The following is a 27,888-nucleotide window of genomic DNA, read 5'->3' on the forward strand; positions in this document are numbered from 1 at the left end:
AGAGAGAGAGAGAGAGAGAGAGAGAGAGAGAGAGAGAGAGAGAGAAGGAAAAAATTCAGCCCCATCTTAACATTTGTTAATTGCCTACCACGTGGCAAGCACCACACTAAATATTGGGATACAAAAAGAGGGAAAAGACAGTCCCTGCCCTCGAGGAGCTTACAATGGAATGGGTGAGACAACATGCAGACAAAATCTACACAGGATAAGGAGGAGATACTGAATAGAGGGAAGGCCCTGGAATTAGAAGGGGTCCAGGGAGGCTCCTGTAGGAAGTGAGACTTTAGCTGGCTTGTAAAGGAAGCCAGGGAGGCGTGTAGTTGGAGTGGACAGAGAGCATTCCAGACATGGGGGACAGTCAGAGAAAACACCTGGAGCCCCGAGATGGTGGAGGATCCAAGAGGCCGGTGGGTGGCATCGGGCTCAAGAATGTGTGTTGGAGGATAATGTGTAAGAAGATTGGAAAGGGAGGAGGGGACTAGGTTATAAAAAGCTTCAAAGGCCAAACAGAGAAGTTTGTTAGTCAAAACTCCTGTTTTTATAAATGAGGAAACTGGGACCCAGAGAGGTGAGTAGATTCACGATCCGAAGCCAGGTCTACTGCGTCCAAATCCATTGTGCTTTCCTAGAGTCCTAGCTACAGAGGGAGAAGGGCTCTCAAAGACCCTTTGGCCCCACCTCCTCCTGTAACAGATGAGAAAACTTGGGCTCTGAAAGGGTAACAGGCTGGGGAGGGGCCTCCCCCAAGGCTGCAAAGCTGGAAAGAGGCAGAGAACCCAGGGGTGCAGAGGGGGTCTTTGGAATCAGAGGACCTGGGTTCAAATCACGCCTCTGCTGTTTGCTACCTGTGTGACCTGGGGAAAGACATTTCACCTCCCTAGGCCCCTGTAAAATAAACGGGTGGGATTCAGTGGCTCCTAAAGCCCCTGCCAGCCTGGAATCCAAGGACTCCAGAGCCAGGGTTCCTCCCTCCACCAGGCAGACTGCCTTCATGGCCTCTGAGGAGCTGTGATTACTCTCTCAGCTCTGAGCCAAAGCACTTCCTGTGGATAGCCAGCTTACAAACAAATGCAGAAATCCACTTGGTTCCGCTTTTGCTCCCAAGGATTGTGGGGCAAGACTGATCAATACCACTGTGCTAGAAGTGTGGAAGTTCACATAGTTGAGGAAAATAAGCACCACTCCCATGCAGGTTGTGGCAGGTTCTTTACCTTGCACACACAAAAAGTCAAGACTTTCATTTGCACAATTATTGCACGCCAACTGCAGTTTGGTCATGGAAGTTATAGGAAGACCGTAATTGCATGTGACCTGAGAGTATGTGGTTCTGAAGGTTTGGGGATAAGCTTTTCTAAACTTGGTGACATGCATGGGGTTTGCAAATGTTCTCTCTCAGAGAACAAATCATAGAATCAATTTCTTTCATGGTCAAGATTCTCTGGGCTGTCTTTGGTGGACTGATGAGCTAACTGGTCCTCTCCAACTGTTCCTAACTGAGCCCTCCCCCATTTAAATACATTTTTATTTACTTCTTTTGTTTTCACTTTGCTTAATTTCCCCCTCTAGCCTCCCACTTTTACTTCCCCAGAGCTATACCTCATAACAAAGAATTAAAAAAAGAAAAAAGAAGAAAAAATAACCAAAACCAATCACGATCAAACAAATCTGACAAGATGTGATATTTTGCACCCTGTGTCTCCCGACATCTCTACAAAAGTGTGCCTTCTCCTTTTCTGATGGAGAAAAGAAAAGGGGAGTGAATGCTAAGAATATGAGGAGAGCATGAGTAGGAGAGCCTGAGCTTGGTGGGGGTTCATCCATCCTCTGTGAGACTCCCAGTCCAGGGTTCTGTGGCCCGGGCTGACCCTCTCAGGGTCCCACTGGAGGAGGCTCCTTTTCTTGAGAAGAGTAATTATGCTCTGAAGCATATCCTGGCCTGAAGGTTGATGGCCACCAAGGAATGGATGAGGTGTGGCGATCCTCCCCCGGTGCCGTCCTCAGTAGCTTTAGGTCGTGAATTCAGTGTTTAAACGACACAATCCTTCCTCAAGTCTGATTGTCTACATGGAGGGTGAGGAGCTTGGCAATGCTGCTGGCTGAGCGGGGACTTTCTGGTTTCACACCACATCCTTGAAAGGGGAGACGGGATGCACAGAAAAGCAAGATGGGGGATGTCGATGTGCCGTCTCATTTTGCCTTTAGAATGAGTGATTCATCCAGCCTTGAGGGAGGCTCTTCAGGAGAGGATAATATCTGATTTGGAGCACAGGACGAAGTGCACAAGTGGTTGAAAGTTGCATATTGAGGGGCACGGAGGGGTCTCTGACTCTGTAAGGTTCTGCCAGCAGCTTGTGGCAGATTCTGCCTGGCTGGAGAAGCTTCACAGAATCCAGGAACCTTAGAGCTGGTAAGGAACACAAAGGGATCTAGCTTCCACTTCCTCATCTGCAGAAAGGGGCAATAAGAGCACCTCCGTTACTCCATCTGAAAAAAAAAGGAATAGTAACAGCACTGATTGCATTGGGTTGTTGCAAAAATCAAATAGGATAATGTGTGTAAAGTGATTTGTAAAATGGAAAGTGCTGGTATTACTAGCTGATGTTACTTAGTTGGTCAAAGGGTTTTTATTAAAAAGATATCAAGCGCCAGTCATCGTCTAGGCCCTGGCAAAAACAGTTCATGCCTTCAAGGAGCTCATAGCTTAGCTAGAGAAGATGGTATGTACATTTATAGGTACATGCAGAATATGTGATAAAAATGACATTTTTTTATGTTTGCAAAATGCTGTCTACCTATTTATCATCTACCAGTCCACCCATTTATCTGTCTGTCTCTAAATTAATTTGTATATATAAAAATATATAAAAACCCAGTGAGGTAGATGGTATTGGCCCCATTTTACAGATGAGGAAACTGAGGCTGAGCAGGTAAGTGACTTGCCCAGGGTCACAAAATAGAAGATAATTTTGGTGCAGAGCTATTCCTTTTTAAATTTAATAGTATTTTTTTTTCAATCACATGTAAAGACAACTTTCAACATTCACTTTTTGAAAGATTTTGAGTTCCAGATTTTTCTCCCTCCTTACCTCTCCAAGACAGCAAGCAATCTGATATAGGTTACGCATGTGCAGTCATGTAACACATATTTCCACATTAGTCATGTTGTGAAAGAAGAAACAACAAAAGGAAAAAATCACCCAAAACTCCTAAAAGTGAAAAAAGTGTGTTTCAATCTGCATTCAGACTCCATCAGTTCTTTCTCCGATGGTAGATGCATTTTTCATCCAAAGTTCTGCAGAACTGTCTTGGATCTCTGTATTGCTGAGAAGAGCTAAGTGATTCAGAGTTGATCATTGCACAGTATTACTGTTTGTGTGCAGTGTCCTTCTGGTTTTGCTCACTTCACTCAGCATCAGTTCATGTAAGTCTTCCCAGGTGTTTTTGAAATCCACAAAGCAGAGCTATTCTTATAGAAGTTGTGAGCAGAGGATGCTCAGTCCTGAGGCATCATGGGAGATACTGCATTTGAGCTGGGCCTTTGAGGATCAGCAGGGTTGAGACAGTTTTACCAGGTGGTATCACTTCAGAAATTCCACTGGTTTGGATAATACTTAATCTAAAAGACAGATGCAGACCTGCCTAGGTAACTCGATCATAATCTCCTTCCTTTTTTTTTCTATTCAATAGTCCCAAGCCACCCCCTCCTGAGGGCACCAAATTCAACCCTTCAAAAAGACACCGGGACCGTCTGAATCAGGAGCTCAACCAACTTACCAACTTGTTACCCTTTCCCGAGGACGTCCGGGCCCGGCTGGACAAGCTTTCCATCCTCAGGCTGGCTGTGGGTTACCTGAAGGTAAAGGGCTACTTCGAAGGTAAGATGTGTACATGGGCTCCCACTGGGTATTACCAAATCCAGACATCCACCCTGTGAGCCTGCTTGGGAGGTCAGCAGCAGAGCCCTACTTAGGAATTGTTGTTTCCATGGAAAACAAGATGAAAGATGCTCTCAGTTGGGGGATGGGGGTGAACACTCTGTTAGCAGAGACTGAGAGCCCTTGGAGGACGTTTGTGAGGCCCCTTCTGAAGAAGCCGCTGAGAAGGGGAGGAGCAGAGAGGAGTCACAACAGCGTACTGCTGCCTCTAGGAGTTCCAATTTTAACTTTTATTCTTGCCATTTGGTGATAAGCTTTGTTGTTTCTATTACATCTAAGGACTACAAGAGCCATTGCTATCCTTTAAATTCAGTGCCTTGGGTCAAATGTCAGTAATCCAGCCCCAGTTCTGATGCTGGTTGACCACTAGTTGATGGGTTGTGGTCACATGGTGCCATATTTAAGCTGGGAAGTTGCTTTGGGAATGTAGGCGCATGAGGCACAGTGCCATGCCGCAGGCACGTGTTCCTGGGTACAGTGGGAAACAGAGTTGCAAATTCCAGTTTGGACAAGGGCAGAAAATTCCGAATCTCGATGAGCTGGAGCATCTGCCTTGTTAATCTAAGGCCAAGCTCAGATACAATGGCTGATATAGTTTGGCATTGCAGGTGGGTTTTGCACCATGGCCTTCCTTGGATAGGGTATGGATGGTTTACAACTGTCCAATTTCTTCCCTTCGCCTTCTCCCCTCTGGCTTTTGGTTAACTGTTGCGCCTTCTGAGAAATTCAATGACCCCTCTAAATCATGTAGTCTTATTTCAGAACAAAGAGCCCCAATGACTTTGAAACTTAACTTTGACCTCATGACCCATGAACAAAGTCTTTGTGGGCATCATAAATACTTCTTCCTCATGTGGCAGTCTTTGTGGTCTGTGATGATGGGAAATTAGTCTACTTCTAATTCTTAATTCATATTCATGTGTCTCAAAGAAACCCCTAGACCGGAAGCATGAAGAACCATATCTTACCTAAGTTTTGTGGTCACCCATCACCTCCCAGTGTGCTCTGCCAAGAATAACAAGTAAGCAGTAAGTCAACAAGTAGTTAAGTCCCTGCTAAGTGACAATTACTGACCTTGGTGCTGAACATACACAGATAGAAATAAAACAATCCTTGCCCTCAAGGTACTTACATTCTATCATGAGAAAAACATATATGTTATTGTCCTGTTCTTTCAGTCACGCCTGACTCTCTGTGACCCCATTGGGGGTTTTCTTGGCAAAGGTACTGGAGTGGTTTCCCATTTCTTTCTCCAGCTCATTTTACAGATGAGGAAAATGAGGAGTGAAGTGACTTGCCCAGGTTCACAAAGCTAGAAATCTGAAGCCAGATTTGAACTCACAAAGATGAGTCTTTCTGACTCCAAGCCCGGCACTCTATCCACTTCACCACCTAGCTGCCCCAACAACATGCATACATAGTATACTAGGTATATACAAAGTGTGTACTTTTTATACACAGATAAATATAACGTAAAGTAAAATGGATACAAAATAGATTTAAAGTGGTTTGGGAGGGTGTAGAATTGGTAGGTGGGGGATGATGAAAGGCTTCATTCATGGAGAGGGTGGTGCTCTAGTGAAGGCTTGAAAGAAACTAGGGATTCTGAGAGGTTGAGGGGAGGAGGCAATTGTATTCCAGGCATGGGTGACAGTGGGTGCCATTTCTGTAGGAGATCCTTGTGGAACCTATTTTCCTACTGAGGTCTCTTCTCAGTCAGTCAGGAAATAATCACCAAGTGCCTCCCCAGGAGGTGTAGTACCTTCTACCTTCTATCTCATGCTTTGAGGCTGGACACAAGCCCAGAAGAGAAGGACTTGCAAGGATCCAGAACCCAAGAACAGAGGTCCTGGCTTCAGAATGGCCCTTGATCTTGACTGGATTGTGAATGGCAAAATCAGCAGGATGAGGGCTGGGGAAGGGATCTAAGAAAACCTTTATTTTCAGGCTGGATCTGGTGTTTTCAATTCAAAGGTGCTCAGTGCAAGCCACAGGAAGAGCTACCCACACTCTTGGCGAGTGTCCACCCCATCCAACAACTTTGTGTTGGTGCTGTGGGTCTGTTCAGTTTATTTCTGCTGTATATACTTATACATGAACACTTCATCTCTCAATGAAATACAGTCTCTTGGAGGGTAGGGACTTTTAGTTTCACCTTTGGATTTCCAGGTCCTAGCTCAGAGCCTGCACAGTGCAGGGGTTTAATACATGCTTGTGGATTGCTTGCTTGATAGATGGAGCTGCAAGAAGGCAGGGCATGTGCTCATTCTGGATGGACCTCCCATTGACAGAGCAAGGAACAGTCTTCCAGTCAGTGGCAGTTACAGGAAGGCAGCCTGAAGCTCGATGTGGAAAAGAACTTACTAGCATCACAGTTAAGGCTGGCTAAAAAAAAAAAAAAAGAAAAATGGAATGGGCTGCCTTGGAAGATTGGGGGTTTGGGGGGCAGGATCAGTAGTGAGTTCCCTGTGACTAGACATGGTCAAATGAAGTTGTGACTATTTGCCAGGAAGCTGTGTATGGGGCAATAGCTTGGATTACTTGATCTTTGGGGTCCTGTCTAAATTTAAAGTTGGGTAGATCCATGATATTTATGCACCTGAAGTCACAGGCTAGAGAAACACCCATCTCCATTAAAGGAAGTGTCTTCAGGCCAAAAGAGAAGGGGACAATAATGACAAGGAAGATATTAATGCATTCTGACATTGCTTCTCACTTGAAGACTGACAGAGCCCTTTGCACATCTGATCTCAATTGATTCTCACAATGGGCCTGAGAGATTGGTGCTGAATGATTTTGTATTTTATTCTAGAGGCAATAGGAAGCCAGTGGAGTTTCTTGAGCAGGGAGGTGACATGATCAGAACATCATTAGAGGCTAAGGGAAGGGTTCTGCATCACTTGAGGAAAAAAGAACCCCAAATTTCACATTTACATTTTAATTTGTTCCTTAAGATTGATTTAGAGGCAGTCTGGTATAATGAATAGAGGGCTGGCCTTGAAATCAAAAAGACCTGGGTTCGAGTCTTTCCTTTGATATACCCTGGCTGTGTGGCTACTGGCAAGTCAATTAACCACAGGATGCCTGGGGCATGCCTAATGCTATAAGTTACAGATGAGTTGCTAATTTGAATCGGTGGAGGGAATTTACATTGAGCATTCCTCACAGCAATGAAATCATAGGGGAGGTCCAACCTCTCCCCCACCCAAATTATTTTATTTAATATACTGTCAATAGAATTTACCTGGGATGGAATACTAGTTTATTATCCTTAATTCAACTTGAACTGTGAAAAGAAGTCTCCACTTGTCTCCTGCTATATTACTCACTCAGAGAAAGATAATATATACTGAGTGTGAAGATTTATGTAGCATATTTCATAGACAACCTCACTTGAGCTTCTCCACAGTCCTTCGAGGTTGGTATTTTTCCCTTCTTTTTACAGATGAGGAAATGTCAAAGGATGAGCCATTATTGCTGTTGCTGTTACTACCTGCTGTGTGGTAGCTCCCACCCTCTCCAGACCTTGCCAGCTAGCTTTATGATTGCCTGGGATCCAGTCATTCTTCTTTTAGAGCTGAGCTCTTGGCAGTGCCACCCTTTTGAATTCAGATAGACTGGTCTTCACATACCAATCTGTCACAGACTCCATGCAGGCTGCAGACCCTGCTGAATCTCTGGCTCTATCCTCTGGGAGATCCCACTCTCACTTCTCCCCCATAAGGAGGCAGTCAAGGAGAGCATCATCTGGGAAGGTCCTACCTGAGATCTTCCTAGGGCAGGTGTTGCTCCAAACTAAGCCACAAATCTGTAATTCCACAGACAATCCTCCTCACCCTTCACTGGCAAGGAAAGTCGTGGGCCCATGGACCTCAGTGGGAAGTGATTTCAGAGACCGTTAGTTTCAATCCCCTCATTTTACAGAAGAAAAAAAAAAACTGAGGCCACGTAACTGAGGCCACGTAACTGAGGCCAGGTAAAAGAACTTAAGATCAGAGTCCCATAGACTTAGAGCTGGAAGGAACCTCAAAGGTCATTCACCCTCTCATTTCAAAGAGGGGAAAACTGGGGCTCAGGGAGAAAATTAGGTAACTTGCCCAAGGTCACACAAGTCATAAGTGGCAGAGATGGATTCGAACTCAGGGCTTTTGATTCCAAATCCTGTGCTATATCTGCTGTCAAAGGCTGCTAAGGTCTAGTTAAAAACCATGGCCAATTGTTCCTATCCCAGCAAACCTCATTTGTTATTAAGAGAGCACCTGTGAGGGTCAGACCTGATCTGCCTAATTACAGACCTAGCACAATTAATTGCTTAGTAACAGCCTGGTGTTTCGCTGCCAAACATTCTCTCCTGATTTGGATGTACTTAGAGATGGTGGAAATGTTAATGGGAGGATTTCAAGTCTTCTTTATTTAACAATCTATGAATGAGATGGAATAATGTGTTGTAAGCAGTGATGAAGGGGATGGTTTCAGAAAAATCTGGGAAGACTTATGTGAACTGATGTAGAACAAAGTGAGCAGAACCAGGAGAACAATTTACACAGTAACAGCAACATTGTAAAGATAATTGACTGTGAAATACTTAGTAACTCTGACCCACCACAGCTCCCAAAGACTCAGGTTGAAACATGCTATCTCCCTCCAGGCAGAGAGCTGATGGATCTAGAGTGCAAATTGAAGAATATATGTGCATATATATATAGTCTTTTTTTTTCAGAACGTGGCCAATACAGAAGTTTGTTTTGCATAACTTATAACAGATTTTTTTGACCTCTTGCCTTCTTAAGGCAAGGAGTGGGAGTTAGGGGAAGGGAGAGAATTTGGAATGGAAAATGAAATTCAGTATAAAAAGGTGGATACACTCACATTCACACATTGAGAGCTACAAGCCTGTGGACAATCACAGCAGGGTTTAAGTTCATCCCTCCCTGAGCTAGAGGCAACCCATTGAAGCTGCTGTCAAGATCTGCTTTGGGGATATTACTGCATCCCTCCCTTTTATCCCAGCATCTCAGAGTTGGAAAGGACCTCAGAGAACACTCAATCCATTTCTTCCTTGAACAAAAATATCTCCAACAAGTGACCAGACGGTCTGTTTGAAGATGTCCAATGATGGGAATTCTACTACTCCCTGACCTTCCTGCTAAGACCATAGGGTTCAGAGCTGAATGGGACCTTAAAATCCATCTAGTCCAACTCTCTCATTCCAGTTGAGGAAACTGAGGTCTTAAGAAAGGGAACAGATCTTCTGAGGATCACTCATGCTCAAAGGGATAGCACTATACCCCACTGTCTCCACAAGAACTAATATTCAGGTAGACCATGTTATAGAAACATTATTTCATTTTATCCTCATGACAGTTCAAGAGGGAGGCATTGCAGGGATTAGGGACTTGGCACCTGGGTTCAAAGCTTGATTCTGATACTAACTAGCAGCCCTCTCCCCTTCTGGTCAGTGCCCAATATGATAAGTATCATGAGAGACTATTAAAGGGCACAGAGGGGGGCTCTCCACTCCATTGAGTGAACTCTCTTTGTAGGATTGCTCTACGGGAGGACTCAGAAAAGAGTCACCTGGCTAGGCTGTAATCTGCAGGAAGGGTTAACCCCGTGGAGTTATCCCTAACCCTGATCCTAAGGGGCTCGTGTTAGTGGTGTTATGGAGCTTCCTACATCTAAGTCTTCAAGCAAGTCATTGATGAAAAGGCCAAAGACAGATCACCGAGATGCTTGGGTAGTCCAGCACAAGAAGAGCAGGGGTCTGTTGGTATATCACATGCTGCTCAGTCTCGGGGAGCTAGCTCATCTTTGGCCATCTTTTCCAGTGTGCACAGATAAGGTGAAACCTTAGGTTTGTTTTGACTCGCCCTCCTCTTGTTCTTGGCAATTTGGACCTTTATTTGATACAGTTGTGGGACTTGCAGCCTTAGGGAATTGCCTGGGGCCCTGAGAGGTTAAGTAGCTAGCTCAGGGTCATACAACTAGGATGTTTAAGAGACAGGACTTGACCTCAGGTCTTCCTGACTATTGGGCCAGCCTCTCCCCCTCCCTACCCCCAGTACTCTTTGTTTCTAGGCCGCTGTCCCCTAGTTTGTGTTGAGAATAGTAGCTCATATTTTTATGTGCTTTCAGGTTTACCAACTACTTTCCTCTCAGCACCACTAGGAGGTCAGTAGTTTTTAACACATATAATTTAATCAGAGAGGTTAAGGGCTTTGCCCAGTGTCACACAGTAAGACAGTTGGAGAGGTAGGATTCAAATTCTCTGACTCTCAGTCCAATGCTCTTTCTATTAGACTCCAGTTAGAACCAGATAAATATTGGTCAAATACTTGGCAGCACAGTAAGTTAGGGACCTCACTGATGGGGGCTTTCGCTCTACAGGGAAGTCTCCTATTTCTCATCTTGTGAGTCTCTTGTTTGAGAGCTTTCTTGAACCTCGAAAGGAGGATCTTCCCAGCCAACAGAGGCTTTCCTGCCTTCCACATTTCCTGTCTTTTTGTACCTTATGCCCACCCCCACCTCCATGTCCTTTGTGAGACATTGGCATTGACCTCCTTGCCTTCCCTCACACAGGATCCTCTGTCTCTGAGCTCCAGGCATTTCCACTGACTGGCTGTCCCACATGCCTAGAATGTCCTCCCTCCTCATCTCCACCTCCTGGCTTCCCCAGCTTCCTTCAAGTCTGAGCTGAGATTCTATAAGAAGGTTCTACCCTCTGCCCGAAGCCTTTTCTTGTCCTCTTCAACCTTCGTGCCTTCCCTTGGAGATGATCTTTAGTTTGTCTCGCCTGCATCTTGTCTGTACATAGTTGTTTGCATTTTGTCTCCCTCTTTGGATTGTGAGCTCCTTGAATGTAGGGACTGTTTTGTATGGGCTCTGTGTGTGTGTGTGTGCGTGTGTGTGCGTGTGTGTGTGTGTGTGTGTGTGTGTGTGTGTGTGGTCTTGCTTTGTATCCCTAGTGCTTATTATAGTACCTGGCATATAGTAGGTGTTTAATAATTGCTTGTTGACTTGACTTCCTCTAGCTCAGGGGTTCTTAACCTTTGATGAGTCTTAGAGAACTCCTTGGCAATCTGGGTCTGGGCCCCTTCTCAAAATTATATTTTATTTAAGTAATTGAAGAAAATACTAAATTTCAGTTTGAGATGAGTGAAAATAAAAATATAACATTTCTCCATCCAAGTTCTAAAGTCTATCTCCTGACTCCATGAGGGTTCATGGACTCCAGATCCAGAACTTTCTTTCTCAGTATTTGCCATTGCATTCTTTGGACTCTCTTGTGATCATCCCTCATTTTCTACTTGTCAGCCTAAGCACTACTTTTCATTGCTGCAAGTTTCCTTGACCTGTTTCCCCAGGTCCAAATAGGCAAGTGAGGTCCCCATCAGGAAACCCTTTATTCCCTTCATTTTCAGAATCCTGACCAGCTCATTCACCTCCCATGTATATGTGAAATGGCTAAGGTGGCTGGCCTGGGATCACTCAGCAGGTCTGGGGAATGGTCACCAGCTGTTGACAGGGATTTAAGGTCAATGGGAAGGGCTGGAGGTAAGACAAGGGTTCAGGAATCAGTTTTATGAGATCCTAAATGGGGTTCAGGCCCTCTTGGTGTTCTGGACACTGGGCAGTTGGAAGAGGCTTTCTATAGTGTAGAATGGTACACCCAGTAGAGACAGATATGGTGGATATCTGCAGATACGGCGGAACCGGGATGCTGCTGAGGTCACATCAAACACTTCTGATTCTTAGGATCTTACAGAACTAGACACAGAACTAGAAAAGACCTTAGAAACTGTCTAGTTCAAATCTCCCATTTTACATATGAGGAAACTGATCCCAAGAGAAGAGAAGAGAAGTGGTTGGAAGACATTCATTTTTGCTCACTTTCTGTTAACCAGCACTGTTCTCTTTAGATGAGTCAATGAAGAGGCTCTCTGAAGTCCTTTCCAACTCAGAGAATCTGTGATCTCATCCAATCCCCATACAAGAATGCTGGAATATCCTCCTCCCTGAGTCCCCATCCAAAGATCTGGACCAGGGATCTCCCCGGCTTGGGCTAGAAAGCATCCAGAGTCCAGAATTCTTATGTGAATGATGTCCCCTGCTCCAGTTCTGCTCAGCTTCCCCAGAAGAAGGCAGGCAGCTTCATTTTGCTCAGAGAGAGTCCACTTAGGGCTTCGGTCGACAGACCACCGGGTATCAGGAGGCCTGGGAAGGAGTTATTACTAAGTCTGGAGTCATCTAGCTCTCACAGACCTCAATACCTCTTGTTTTCTCCCACCCACCACCAGGAGAGCCTCTGGCTTCCTTTGGAACTGAGCCAAAGTCCAGACCAGGGTAAGCCTGGAGGCTTCCTGATCTGGGGAGCTCTTGAGCTGTTAGAGAGAGCCTGAGGAGATCCTAGGGGAGCAAGGAAAGGTGGAGGGGGCTCTGCTTTTCACTGGCTTGCAGGAATGAGCCCCTAGGTAGGAGCTATCCCTGAAGAAATGCCCATCCATTTATTCTATGACATCTCACTCTGTTTATTTATGTATTAATTAATTACCTAAAAGTACTCAAAGCCCAAAGGCCTCTGGGTTAATGGAACAGAGGAGAAATACTTAAGTTAGTTGCAACAGTATTGATTGCTATACCCTTTAGATACTTCTGTTGGATTCTTCAGGACCTTACCATGAACAGCGAGGGAGATGTATTCAAGAGGGATGAGCTGATTAAGTGAGTCACAAAGTTTATTACACCAGGACTCCAGAAGGGAATAACAAAGCTGGACCTCAGGAGAGCACTTCCCATAAGGTTTCTACATCTGAAGCTTTGTGGTATTCTTACATAAACCCTTTGAGGGAGGCCGGGCAGTCATTAGGATCTTTATTTTGTCAGGAAACAGGGTCAGAGAGGTCCAGAGCCTTTCCCAAGGATGTTTGCTGCTGTTCAGTCATGTCTGACTCTCTGTGACCCCATTCTGGGTTTTCTTGGCAAAGATACTGGAGTGGTTTGTCATTTCCTTATCCAACTCATTTTACAGATGAGCAAACTGAGACAAGCTGTGTAAAGTGACTTGCCCAGGGTCACACAGCTATTAAGTGTCTTCTGAGGCTGTATTTGAACTCAGGTCTTCCTGATTCCAGGCTCAGGGCTCTATCTGCTGCCCCACCCAACTGTCCCCAAGGCTACACAACAGTAAGTAGCAGATTCAGAACTCAAACCCAAGGGCTACCCCCTCCACTACATTCTGCTGCCCCTCCAGAGAGAGGGCGACTTTCTCTGTCATAGCACTGGAAGATCTCACTTAGGAGAATTGGCGAAGGTGGGCTTCTCCTAAAAGATCACCTCTCCCCACTTCTCAAGGGCCTGCACCTGAAGAGATGATTTCTTAGCCCAGCAGATGGAAGGAGGAGCTTCTTTTTTCTCTGTGTTGAAAAAAATGTACATCCCTGCAATCCTTTGGGATCCTGTCTTTTAGGTGGTACTGTCTGCTTGTCCCCGCCTCCCTGCCGCCTCACCCACCGCCACCACCACCACAATAGCCCACAAGGCAAATAGCTGCGGATTTCATTACTGAGTCTCCCACGGCACCAAGTCCTGTCCCACCTGTGGGACAGATTCTCCTGCTGAGCTGTTTCCAGCACAGCCACACACAGAGAAATGGGTATTTCTTTTACGTTAATAACCTTTTACTACTGGGGAGCTCCAGGGTTTTTTCCCTTCTTTTTCCTCATTCTCTAGCATTCTCCTCAATTTTGTTCAGACCCCACCCAACCTGGAAAACGAATGTAAGTGAATTTGTGATTCTGCCCACTGTGTTTTAATGGGAAAGGCCTGAGTGGCAGTGGATTCCTCCTTTCATCTAGATTGCCCTACCCAGGGTGATATGGGCATAGACAAGTCTTTTTGACCAGATTCATCAGAGTCACATTCCACCCCCACCCCAGCCTCTCTTTGGGATAAGTCCGCCTCTCATTATAATATTCATTCTTTCATTACTTGTTAACCAATCAGAATTGATTGCTTAGGAACGCCCTCTCTTCCAAGGGCATCTCCTCATGGAGTGGATTCCCCGAGGGGTCTCTGGCATTTGAGAGTGCCACTGACCCTTTCATTAATTATTGCTAGCATGGTTAATAAAATGATTAATTACCTGGAAACTACATCTCTCCAACTTTTCATATGTCACAACACAAAGGTGAGGCCACGTTCTCCCCCAGGGGAGCTTGGGTAGAAGGCCCAGACCCGGCTCTGACAGGGGCTTATGTTTGAACTGAGTATGTATATCTGTCGCGTCAGGGTCATTATCTGCTCCTGTCTTCCTTCTCTGGTCCCGCCGGGGCCCCCCCACCCATGACCTTATATTTCTCTCTCACACACTCTCACGCATTTTAGAGATGCCAATATAGATACATTCAGTCTCTCTGGACAGCTTTGGAGGGGTTCAGTCACCCTGAGATCAAGGACTACTTTTGTCACTAAGGGGGTGTTTAACAATGCTTGAGGATTGATTGGCCTCCTGTGGGCCTGTGAAGGATCTTTTCCTGGCAGACAAATCAATTCAACTGAACAAACATTTCTTAAATACCACATAAACCCCTTGAGGGCAGAGACCCTTGTGTCCCCAGCTCACACTTCTTAAGGGTATTGTGAAGATCAAAGGAGATAATATTTGTAAAGTACCTGGCAAATGTGGCAAACAGATGTGAACTGTCTTTACGAAGGCAGCCTCAGACTGACTGCTACTTCACACCACTGCCTGGCATTGCACTTGCTGGCCCCCTGAGACCCTGTCCCAGATAAGTAGGTGTGGGGCACAGACACTGTGCTTGGAGGGGCTCTAGAGGGCCTCCTAGTGGGGGAGGTGGACTGTGAGAGGCAGAGTCCCACCAGGAGATCTTCCCTGGAGTAATCGGGCCTCAAGGTGGGGCTCTCTGGGAGGGTGGTCCAGTCTATCCGTCCATCAACAAGCATTTATCATGCACCCCCACGTGCAGGGCATTGTGTTTGGTGCTAGGGTCCCAAAGACCAAAGTGAGTCAGCCCCCGCCTTCCACTCCACTGTACATATATGTACAGTACATGTAAGTAGATTCAGAGAGATTCAAGGGGATTTGGAGGGAGCAGGAAAGGCATTGTGTAGAAGTGGTGGTGCCAAGCTGGAGGACAACCAGGGATCCAGGCTGCTAGAAGTGAGGAGGGAGGGCATTCCTGTCACGAAGAACAGCCTGTGCTAAAGTGCAGGCATGGGAAACAAAAGGACAGTTGGGCTGGATTTTGGGAATATGAAAGGAAGTAGGATGTAAGAAAGCTGGGAAAGTCGGCAGGAAGCCCATTGTAAAGGCCTTAAATGACTGAAAAAGAGCTTCAGTTGGGTCCTGCTGACAAGAGGGAATCGTTGGAATTTATTAGACAGGAGAGTGATGTGGTCAGACCTTTAGGAAGATCCCTCTGCAGCTGCAATGAGGCCGACTTGGAGCGGCAAAGCTTGAGTGTGAGCAACCATTGGGATGTTGTCGCTATTACTGTCGATCCTTCCTTTGAAAAGGGACCAGTACAAGCAGAGGGTGATGTCTTGACTTGCTCATGGATTGGATTTAAGAGAGGCAGAGGGGCACAAAGCCATCAGCCTCACTCTCTCTCCCTGAGTCATCAAAGTCCAGTGACAGGACAGACGTCACCAGGACAGTCCGGGATGCTGTTGTATCTTGTAATAGGAGATAGGGTGGGGAAAACGAGCCAGGAAGCAGCCAGGGAGGAATCAGTGGTAAGAGGCAAAGAGGGCTCTGTAATTATTCCCAGGAGGCTCTTTATTCTTCTCTGTCTGGGCTCCTGGGGCTTGGCCGAGTGCATCTTCACGCAATGGGCATCGGATCGGAGTCAAACGACTTGGGTTCCAATCTTGCCTCTACTGCTTACCGGCTGTTTGGCCTTGAACAAGTAACTTCCCCTCTGGACTTCAGTTTCTTCATGAGTAAAACCATAATAATAGCACCTACTTGACAGTTTGTTGGGAGGATCTAACAAGATCATCTTTGTAAAATGAGGCCTGGCAGCCTTAAGTGCTCCATAAATATTAGCTGCTCACTCCTGCTTGGAGTCTCTCTTTAAAACATATGTCAGACACTCCTCTCTGAGGTTAAACTGCTAGTAATTAGTAAAAAGGGATTTCAACTCAGGTCTTCTCAATTCTAAGTCCAGTGTTCTATCCATAGGAAAATCTGGCTTCTTTTTGTTACAATGAAGAGACTAATCCGATAGCTAGAGGAAATATTTATCGCTTCTGACTCCAAATTCCAGCCTTATGGAAAAGGGCTTGCTGATATGTGTCTCACTCACCACCACCCCCATTCTTTAGACCCCCTCAGGGTTGAATTTAAACCAGTTTGAAATAATGCTCAGAATCACCGAATTTCAGAGCCCATCTCTTCCCACTTGCACATGAACAGTAATCCTGTCTATGACATCGACAGTAAATGGTCACCCAATCTTTAATTGAAGATTTCTGGGGATGGGGAACTCACTACCTCTTTCAGCATGAAGCAGCCCTTTCCACTCCCAACCTTCTTTCAGTGTGAGGAAGCTCTTCCTCGTGGTGAGCTAAAACTTGCCTCGGCAAACTCACTCCCAGTTCTGCCTTCTGGTGTCAAGCAGAAAGAACCAGGCTGATCCCTCTTCTGCTGGCCACTTCCTCAAATTTTGGGTGGCTTTTTAGTTTGTGGAGTTATTAGCTCAGTAGAGATTTGTGCTTTTATTCTCTGAACTCATTGACTCCGTAGATTCATTTCCAGCATCTCAGAGCATTAGCTTGCCCCTCTGTAAAATGGGGATAATAATACCCTTGGGTCTGCCTGCAGGGCTATTGTGTTCCTCAAAAGGGCTACCCTATAACATCGTCAGCTCCTCTAGCACTGAGGTGCAGCCCCTGAGTCGGAGACAGAAAGAGGTGGCCCCTACATCAGAGACAGAGATGGGGCCCCTTCATCAGAGACAGAGATGGGGCCCCTTCATCAGATATAAAGAGCTGCTCTTGGGGCCATGAGAACCTGGCTTCAGAGGCCTGTCTTACATTGGCTGAGACTCAAGAAGAGAGAGTGAGGCTGACAACTTTGTGCAGCTCTGCCTCACTTAAGTCCAATTCACGTGCAGGTCAAGACATCGCCCATGATGTCTTTAGTTCTCTTCAAAAAATGAAGGATGAACAACAATATTGACTGTGAGACCCTGGGTAAGTCGTTATCCTCTCTGTGCTTGGCAGCTCTCTAAGACTCTAAGTTATAGAAAAGGTGCTGATTTGCATTGGTGGGGGTTTTTCCTCTCCTGGGAGTTCCCTACACCAATGAAATTGCCAGTTCTTATTTCTCTCTCTTATTTTTCTCTCTTACATCATTGTCACTATGACTATTAGATGATGAAATCAGCTACCTTCCATGGGCTGGTTTTATTCCCCTCCTCGTGAGTGCGTGTCCTGGGGCGGGACGGGGAGGGAGCAAGCAAGGTTGCTGTGCTTGGGCGTGCATGGGCATCTAGGAGTGCCCTCTCCCAATGGGCTTTAACATTTTCCTCTGGCCCACGTGCCCCACAGATCTGCAGCTCGGCGTCAGTTCAGGCGAGAGCTCACCCAGGCAGTGTGAGCTGTGGGCCGAGGGCAGACACAGAGGCTCTGAGGGATTAATTCTGTTAAGCCCAGGAGTCCCCGCTTCGTCCTTTGATCTTGCCTCAGCCTTGGAGGCCAAGCTCTTTCTTTCCTTCCTCCCTCTCCTTCAGCCGAGGTGGGGGTGGGGGAGCAATTCTGACTCTTCCTGCTCCACCTCCAGATTTGGTAGCATCTCTTTGGACAAAGATGCCATCCTGGGGAGATGCTCTACAGTGGTGTGGACTGCCCAGAGCGCTGGGAGCATTCTGGGCTTTGAGATCCCAAGGTCAGAGCTTCGGAGCTGGAATGGACCTTTGAGGACATCCCATTGAGCTCCTTTATTTTAGAAGAGAAAACCGAATCGAGATATTGAGTGACAAGTGGCACAGACAGGATTCGCACTCCAGGCATCTGCTGCCAATTCTGGTATACTTAAACATTCTAAATTGCCGTTGGCGTAGCCAGAGGATGTGACAGCTCAATACTACCCCCCAAATATTCGCAAACTGGCTTTCTGCCGGTTCCCCAAGTCAATATTCCATCTCCCACCTCCACATCTTTGCCCAGGCTGTCCCATATGCCTGGAATTTTTCTCCCCTCCCCTCCCTTCTGCTTTTTGGGATCCCTGGCTCCCATTAAAGCTCAGCCTAAGTGCTATGTCCTGCAGGAGACCTCTCCTTCTCCCTTTGTAATAGTTCTATGTAATAGTCTCTTCAAATTGTCTTGTGTGGACCTATCTGTGAGCGTGTTGTATCCCTCGATAGAATGGAAGCCCCTTGAGGACAGGGGTTATTCTTTATTGTGTCTCTGCCTCCTTGTGCCCGCTGAGATGGAAGAGGAACATGCAGTGTCAGGGAGAGAGTGTGCTCAGAAGGCACAAAATGTGTGCTTCCAGCCTTCCCTTCTTCTTCCTGGTCCCCTCACTGCCCCCTAGAACTTCTGAGGGGATGAGCCAGGCTGGCTGTCATGCCCCCCACCCCATCCCCCGTGGAATGGATGAGGATGAACAGAGAGGCGTGTGTATGGCCGAGCAGGGAACCCGGGTATCCAGGGCTCAAGTCATTGTGTTCAGCCCCTACAGGGAACGGAGGGGCGAGAGCCAAGGGAGTTGGATTTGGGAAGACTTGGCCCAAATCCTGCCTCGGACACTAATGAGCTGTGTGGCCTTGGGTTAGTCACTCTGATTGAGCCTACATTAAAAACGAGGTATTGGGCTCGGTGGTCTCTGAGGACCCTTTCAGCCTCAAGTCTATAATCTTGAGATCCTTGCAGAAGAAAAGTGTGTGTGTGTGTGTATGAGTAAGCATTTTTGAGTGTGTATTGTGTCTCAGGCATTGTGCTAAGGGCTAGGGATACAAAATAAAAGACACTCTCTGCTCTTTGGGAGCTTATAACCTAATAGGAGAAGACAATATGCAAACAAGCTGAAAGCTGTTGGGGAGTCAAGGGCGGGGGCGGGTCTGGGTCTACCTCCCAGAAATCCCAGAGATTGTGAAGACCAAAAGACATAATAATTGTAAAGCATTTACTACAGTGTTCGGCACATAGTAAGTGCTAGATAAAATTATTATTATTATTATCATCATCATCCCTTCATTCCATCTCACTTGGTGACCTCATTAGCCCCTATGGGTTCAGTTACCATCTCTATGCAATGGTTTCTGTCCCCCCACCCTGGGTCACCCGGAGCCACCTGCGATGGTCTAGAGGCAGGAAGCCCCTCCTCCACCCCCTTGCCTTCTCCTCTCCCTCTCCCAGAAGAGCTAGCTAACAATACATTGGGCTTGGAATAGCTGGGAGTCACCATTCAGCTGAAGAGTGTCCAGAGGGAGGTGACCAGGATTGAGTGGGAAACTGAGACCGTGACACTTCAGCCGAAGGGACTGAAGATGTTTGAGGCAAACGGAGTTTTAACATCGAGAAAAGTTTCCTAATGAGTAGATGTCTCCAGGTGTGGAAGAGGCTGTCCTAGGAAGCTCTGGGTTCCCACCTCTGGAGGGTCAATAGGCCTAGAAAACCCTGCTATCTCTTCCATCTTCAAGATTCTTTGAGTCCATCAAGGGAAGGCAGCTAGTGGCTCATGGGATAGAATGAGGAAGACCTGAGTTCAAATCTAGCTTCAGATACTAAGTAGCTTCGTGACCCTGGGCAAGTCACTTAAACTCTGATTGCCTCAGTTTCCTCAATCGGAGATAAATTAGAGATATTATGGAGGCAATAATAGCTCCTGCCTCCCAGGGCTGTTGTGAAGATAAAATGAAACAGAATTTCAAAAGGCACTTAGCTCTGTGACTGGCACATAGTAGGCACTGTCTAAATGTTTATTCCCTTCCCTCCCTCCCTCTTCTTCCTATCAAAAAGAGAGAGGGGCCAAGTGTGGAGTGATGAACTTTCTAGCTTAAGGCCCCTGGTCGTTTCTTGCCCCGAACAGTCTGCCCAGGCAGATTGGTGGGGCACCAGTCCACCTGCAGATGGACCCCCCATCCTAAGATATCACACTTTCTCCATGATCTTACCATTCAGGAGGAGTGGACCTCTGTGTCCATCCTAGTCTCAATATCCACCAACCCATTAAGGAATGGTTAGATGTAGTCAGAGCAGATTTAGCCCAGTGATTCCCAGAATCCCCAACAAAGCTTGGGACAGGCAAGACAGGGATGACTTTTTCTCTGTTCTCTGACAAACCCAAAGGGAAAGCAGGCCCACGGGAGGAGGACAAAGGTGGGCTGTGGTGTAGAAGAAGGCATTGTCCTCCATGGGGCCTTGGCATCATGGGTAGACAGCAGAGCACCTGGCCACACTGGGCACTCTCCTCAATAATTAGTGTCCACGACGAGCCTAGTCCCAAGGTTTAATCACTGTGTTTGTTATTCCTCTGTGTGGCCAGACCTTCTCACCCATGCCAGGACCATCTGCCAAACTGCTTGTCCCCAGGAGCATGAGTAGAACAGAGGAAGTCATGCCCCTCGCTGGCGGCCCAGCTCCACGTCCCCCTGACTGCCTTGGAATCCGTTCTGGAGCTGGGCCATGCTGCTTCTAATCTGTCTCTAGTACTAGTTCTCAGTCCAGAAGGAAAGAATACCTGTTTTCCAGGCCCAGTGAATTCCTTTGGCTGTAAGATACAGGAGCAGCACGAAGTTGTTCCAGCTATGCACTTTCCCATCTATTTGTTGTCATTGATACCCAACAGTCATGGAGGCAGCGTGGTGCAGGGGGACCAGGGTCGGATTCCTGTCTCTGCCACTTGCTGTTTGCATGACCTTGGGCAAGTCACTTCCCTTTTGTAGACCTCAGCTTCTTCTGAAAAAAAAATGACAGGATTGAAATTGATGGCTTCTGAGGTCCCTTCTAGCCCTAAGGGGATGAGCCCAAGATCACAAAGGCATCATGTCTGGGTTAATATTTTCCTTCTCCATCAACTGATTTATTCCTGCCACTCCTTAGGGGCTCTTAACACATTCAAAACAAGTTTTATTTGTTCTTGATTTTTAAAAGGCACAATTAGCCTTAAGAGCTGCATCTTAAGTGTTGGATGTTAGAGTCGGGACACAACATTCTTGTCAGGCTCAGATGCTGGGCCAGACTAATAAGGTGAAATGTAATCAGGATGAGCAGAAGCTTCTTTGTCTGTTTCGTGGGGTTTCCAGTGAGCTGGCCCTGAATAGGGGCATAGGGAGGGGGTCGATTGGCCTGGCCTTGGTCACGTTTGGGAAATGGTCTAGCACTTCTCATGATTTCAAAAGCATTTGCTGCTTCAAAAGCCCATCTCTGGAAGCCTAGGGTTCTACCAGTGATGGGTCTGGGAATCATGGAATGCCACCATCTCCAAAGGGTCGTCAGCCTTCTAAGTGACAGCACATTTGGGTCCTTCATCTCCTATTCATCTCTTCTCCTTTGTTCTCTCTCCTTCCTCTTTCCTGACTGTTCTCTTTCTCTCCCTCTTCTCTCTTCCTCCTGTTTTTATCTTTTATCCACTTTTCTCTCCTCTCCCCTTTTCTCTCTCCTTCCTCTTTGTTAACTGTTCTTTCTCTTCCTTTTCTTTCTTTCTCTCCTCTTTCAGTCTTTTCCTCCACTCTTCTCTCCCCTTCTCTGTCTCTCCCTCTCTTCTTCCTCCACTCTTGATTAACTTTTTCCTTTCTTCCTGTGAGTTTTTCCCAGACCCCCTCTACTCCTTAATTGGATAGTTCCTTTTGTCATGGTGGTACCCAGAGTGTTAAATGTTTCACGATCAGGGACCAAGCTCTGGTAGGCTCTACCAGACTGGAAAGGAGATAGACAGACTGAGGCCTAACCTGTATAAATACATGGGAGCTCATGCCAGTGCTAGGCTGGCACAGGAGTAGCGTGTAAACATTCTGACAAGCGCTGGTTAGGCCTGCGGGCAGACAGATATAGAATAAGGTTACCCTGCCGGGCCGGTTTCTCTCCTCTTCCCCCAGAAGCTCAGAGTAGAGGTGCCTGCTGGCAAGCACCCACAAAGGGAGCAGCCTGGGCTGCCATCTGCCATATCTCTTTCCCAAAGTAGAGCCAAGGGCTGAGAACATTCTGCCAATGGGACAAGTGCCTCCATGGAAGATGCTTCTCTGCATACTCTTTGCTGGCGGGTTGACCAATTCACAGAGCAACAAAGGACGATGCACATCAAAACAACAAACCACCCCGTGCTTTCCTCATCCTTTCTGGTGCTGATGCAGCCATCATGGCATACTCTTCCTTCTTGGAGGCCTTAGGGCACTAGGGCTACCACTGGGGCAGGAGGATTCCTGTTCAAGGACCGATTGACTAGATACTGTCAAAGTCCCTTCTGGCTCCAAGAGTCCAAGAAGTCATTAATTTGACATTTCTACAGTGCATTGAGGTTTCTGTTCAGTCACGGAGGCAGGCTTATGTTCTATTGGCAAGCAGAAGACAGTTCAGTGGTAGAAGGGGAGAGAGTAAACAACCTAGAGTCAGAAAGACCTGAGTTTAAATACGGCCACAGCCATTTACTAGCTGTGTGACCCTGGGCAGCTGTCTGCCTCAGTTTCCTCATTTTAAGCCCAGGATCATAATAGCACCCTCTCCTAGGGTTATTGAGAGAATGAAACTTGATGAGATTTGCAAAACTCTTTGCAAACCTTAAGATGATATATAACTACTAGCTTAGCTATTATTACTGTTATTAATTATTATTATTACCACCTGGTGGCACTTTACATACAACATCTCCCTTGAGCCCCACAAGAGCCTGGGTCTGAGTGTCTCCATCTGGTCCTGAGGATGGGTGCCTGCCTGCACTTCCTGGCCTTTTCTGCACCAGAGAACAAGTCAATCTTTGACTTATGGCAGGAATAGAGGTGCCAAAAAGGACTGATAGAGCTTCTGAGAAAAAGCCAGGGATCATCCCTGGTTCTCATCATGGCTCTGCCAGGACCAGATGTTTGCTGACCTTTGGGAATCTCCTGAAAGACTCTGTCAGTCCTGGGGTCCTTGGTCAAGATTCTATGATGGACAATTCCCTCATTCTCTTAGGCCATGGAGTAGCATTATTGTGTCAGAGCTTTAAAGCTACAAAGAACCATAGATCTCTTCTAATCCAACCCTCTCATTTTATAGGGAGGAAACTGAGGCAAAGAGAGGTGGAGAAGCTTTCTAAGGTCACATGGGGAGTTCAGAAACCAGATTCGAACCAATCCCTCTGTCCCCTGCCCTTCATGGCTTCGTGCATGACAGTAGGGGTCCTGGCTCTCCAGCCAAGGCTCATGCAGCCCTGGTTCTCCCTCTAGCCAGGCTGGGCCCCAGGCCTGTCCTTAGGCCTGAGGCCCCTCCTGCATAGATCTGGCCTAGCTGTGTGTAGGGTGTAAAGGCCCCTTCCCTCCCGTGGCTCCCCAGTGAATAACACCAGGGTCTTTAGCTGAGCATTCCCAGCGTTGTTTTGGGTGTTGCCAGAGGAGGAAGCCAGCTTTGTTTGTTTCTTTCCCAGTTACTAAGCAGCGAAGTATCTCCATGATCTTTTTCATAGTAAATCCCTCTCCCCTGTTTGCCAGCCAGCCATGGCCTGCTCCTCAGAGCTGGCTCCAATATGCCAGCCCTTTGATGTCTCATTGCACAAGCTGAGCTGCTCAGATGGTCCCCAAACTGGCCTTGTTTGATCTGAGGCACCAGGCCAGCTGCTGTCAGGGAGAGCTTGAGTGTCTGGGAAAGGCTTGGCTTGGCCTCGGCCACAGTGGGTCTGGGGGACTGAGCCTGGCCTTCTTCCCTTGCCCAGTTTATGCATGAACCCACTGAGTATCTCCTCCTGCCCACCACCAGGTGTAGAGCAGAGTCTGACAAACCAGAGGAGGATGTTATAGACTTGGAGGTGGAAGAGGCGGCAGAGGTGGTCTCCTCTGCCTCCCAGGATACCCTTCGTCAAATGGGGGAAATGGGTTTCCCAGACCTGGAAAAAGGATCCTCTCTGAAACACCCCTGAACAAAAGGTCATCTGGCCTTTGTGTGAGGACCTCCAGAGATGGAGAGGTCACTAGCTCTTGAGGCAGCCTAGTCTTGGATAATTCTAATGACTAGGAGGTGGTCAGGGATGGTTTCATACATTGTCTTTGTGTCTCTGATACCTCTCATGAGGCCTGGCACATATGGAATAATCACTATAAATACTTAGTGATTGATTGAAGTTCTTCTTGACATCAAGCCCAAAGCTACTTCAACTTCCCTACCTTGGCTCTTGTCTTCACCCTCTTGCGCCAAAGAGGACAAGTCCCATCCCTATGTTCTGTCCTCTGGCAATGGGCACATACTTGTGAATGATGACAGTTAGACTGTGATGAAAGGATTCTTCCTTGTGGAGGGAAGGGAGTGAGCATTTGTATAGCCCCTATTATGTACCAGGCAGTCTGCTAAGTGTTTCTTACAAATATTAGCTCACGAGATCATTTGATGGAGCCCAAGGGCCCTTCCTGCCCCATTGTTATATATCCTGTTCCCAATTATTCCATTGCCTGATATCTCATATTGATGGTGAGCTCCTACGAGAAGCCACGTGGTGTTGTGGAAAGACAATTCCAGGAGATCTGGGTTCTAGCCCCGGCTGTCCCACTGGCTTTCTGGGTGACCATTGGCAATCATGGAATTTCTCAGGATCTCAATGTCCCTCATGTGCCTGATAACACAGGCCTGATAACTAAGACTGGCTCCATCAGATTTGTTGTGAGGAACTTCTGTCGGAATCCCTGAAAAACATTTGGGAACTGTACAGTGCCTGGGAGATGACAAGGAAGCACTGTCTTTTGTATTTCCTGGACTTGATGCTTTGCCAGTATTTTCTGCCTCCACTTTTTTCTTCCCTCACTCACTGGCTCATGCCACATGTGTGTCAGGGGTTAGGACTTTGTCAGCCTCACTGCTTGGGCTGTGTGTGTGTGTGTGTGTGTGTGTGTGTGTGTGTGTGTGTGTGTGCACATGTGCACATTGGTGAGGCAGGGGGCAGGTGCCATCTATCTCTCTGTCATCACCTGCTGCTTGGTGGACTCATGGCTGCTCTGGCCAGGCCCTGGGCAATGGGAAACAGTGGGCTGCTTTCCTAATCATGCTAATTATTTACCTTGCTGTGTTCTCAACAATTTTCACCCCTAAAGAGACAGGCAAAGAGAAGCCATTTTCCAAATGGGTAAGAACATCAGGCTGAGGCAGAGACCTCACCATTGGGCACTGATCTTTGTTGTGTTCCAGACATGTTCTCCCAATGGTTTGAGGTCCTCAGCTTGCCAAAGGTGGTTTTCTCTCTGAAGAAGAGACTGAGGTCATAGAAAAGCTCATCTACCTAGTACTTAAAGGACTTTGTCAGTCTAGTCCAGCGTTCTCAATTTACAGATGAAGAAACCAAGAGCCAAAAAGTTAAATGACTTGTCAAAGGCTCCACAGAGAGCATCATGGTAGGATTAAAACATGGGTCCTTTGACTTCAAAGCTAAGACTCATTCTTCCAGGTTCCTCCCTAAAAGAATGTAAACTAATTGACTCCAGTTTAATTCAATAGTCAAACCTTAATGAACTATGTAACTGTCAGTTGTTGGAGGAGGGAAGCTGGAGTGGGAAAGGATTCCTGGAGGAGGTGGTCCCTCAGCTGACCCTTGAAGGATAAGAGAGTTTCTGAAAGGCAGTGATGGGGACAGAGGATGGTCCAGGTGTCAGGCACCGCTTGTATGACTGTAAGGAGGAGGGAGATGGAACACAGGGTTTGGAGAATAGCTTTTAGACCAGTTTAGCTGGAACAAAAAGTACACAAGGGGGCAGGAATGTGAATGAAGTCAGAAAGGTTGTTTGGGGCCAGATGTGAAGGGCCTGATTAAGGCATTTGAAGTGTTTGCTCAAAGCAATAGGGAGGAATTAAAGGCTGTTGAGCAGGGAGGTGACCTGAGTAGACCACCCCTTAGGAAGATGATTTTGGCAGGTGAATGCAGGATGGATTGGAGAGGAGGAAGACCAGAGGCAGGGGGATCAATTAGAAGGCTGTTATAGAGGTCCAGGTGAGAGGTGATGAGAACCTGAACTGGAGGGGGGGTGAGGAGAATGGAGAGAAGGGAATAGATGGGAGAGATTTGGTAAGGATAGACAAGAATTGGCCCTGCTTGGATGGGGGTGAGTGGGGAGGGAAGAGTCAAGGCTGACCTCGCAGCTTTGATTCTGGCTCCTCAAGAGGGTGGCAGCGCCCTTAATAGAAAGAAGGATGGGCATCCTTGGGGGCAGGAGGAAAGGGGAAGGCAGAAGAATTTGGTTGATTAGCCTTCAAAATGAATCTTTGGGTGATGGAAAGGACTTTAAAGGTCATTTAGTCCAACCCCCCCATTTTACAGAGAAAGAAACTGAGGTCCAGAGAGATCACGGGCTCATAGAACACCAGAGCTAGAAAGAACCTTCAAGTTAATCTGGTTCAACAAGCTCATTTTATAAGTGAAGAATCAGAAGTTAGTACAAATTATAGACTTAGAGCCTCAAAGGACCTTAATGGTCATCTAAGCCACCCATCTGTCTTACAAAGGAGGAACCAGGCCCAGAGAGAGATCTGCACTAGGTCCCTTCCTCAGTAGAGGAGCTGGCCTAAAACCAGATCTCTCGACTTCTGGTCCAGCACCTTGTCCAGTGTGGAACACTGAGCTTGGAGTTAGAGGGCCAGGGTTTAAGTTCTGGCTCTGACACTTACTCTCTGTGTGTGACCTTGGGCAAGTCACTTGCAAAAAGTCCTCTGCAAAATGAGGACATTGGACTAGATGACATCTGAGATCCCTTCCATTTGTCATCAACTTTTCTCCTCAAGGTTTAAGTGAGCCTGAGGGTGCCACCCTCTGGCCTGGCAGGAAAAGCACTGGTTGGGACAGGAAGGGGAGGGGAGAAAGGCAGTGAAGGCTCCCTGACCAATGGCTCTGAAGGATCAATGGGGCACTTTAGCGATAGCTTTCCATGGGATGCCTTGATCGCCTACTGATTTCTGCACATTTTCTATTTATTGAGTTTGCAGATGGGTTTGGCATGCTTTACATATTGTTGAATAAATCAATGAATTGATGAATGAATGAATTGTCCTAGTTTGTCCAGCAGGAGAATTTGTTCATCATGTCCAGTCTCTAATAGACAGTTGGGTTCCACATGCCTCTTCATGGACCCCAGATGATAGGCACACCCGATGGCCTTGGGGGCTGGCAAAGAGAAGAAAGGAGTAGTGATGAGGCTCGACATTTATGTCAGATGCTGAATAGAAGGGAACGATAGGACAAGTGACTCAGCTAGAGCTCTTGAATGATCGAAATTTATAGTGACTGTATTTATGCCTCATCTGTTTTAGATCCCAGCCCATCCCCAGAGAGAGTGTTTCCCAGAGAATAGTTGTATTATGATCCAGTCCTTTCATCTCCTGATCTGGGCAGCCCCCAATGATGTTTTGGTCCTATTTTATCCATGGAAACGCATTTCCTTGGCTTACTCATACTCTATCCATTGCTGTAATGTTTTCCATCACTTGGTAGGCTTGTCATTGCCTTGCTAATGCTTCACCTGCCATGTAGGCACTTGCCTTCAGCATCAATGCCTGAAGTTTGGGGGAGAGAGAGGGGGCCACGAAATTGGGAAACCTGGACCAGAGGGACACAACTGAGATTTAGCCAAGGTCACACTTAAATATCGAGCATTTACAAAGTCTCATAAACCTTTTACAGGTCAGGTACTGTAAAAGTTATTACCCCCACTTCACAGTTGGGAAAACTGGGCTATGGTACTTGCTTATAGTAACTGCCAGAGTCAGGATCAGAACCCACATTTTCTGTCTCTAAGACCGGCATTTTTTCCATCACATCATCCTA

At 46.8% G+C, this 27,888-nt stretch overlaps 1 protein-coding gene across 1 annotated transcript in view; it reads left to right on the forward strand.

The window, feature by feature from the left end:
• LOC114040263 (aryl hydrocarbon receptor-like) overlaps window positions 1-27,888 on the forward strand; it is a 90,985-nt gene that overhangs the window by 6,443 nt on the left and 56,654 nt on the right. Inside the window, 1 exon segment of the mRNA XM_027858301.1 lies at window positions 3,688-3,875. Within this exon segment, the coding sequence (XP_027714102.1) occupies window positions 3,688-3,875 (188 nt within the window).

This window comes from Vombatus ursinus, unplaced genomic scaffold (assembly GCF_900497805.2).
Source record: "Vombatus ursinus unplaced genomic scaffold, bare-nosed wombat genome assembly UNPS02012901.1, whole genome shotgun sequence".
Taxonomy (NCBI): Eukaryota; Metazoa; Chordata; class Mammalia; order Diprotodontia; family Vombatidae; genus Vombatus; species Vombatus ursinus.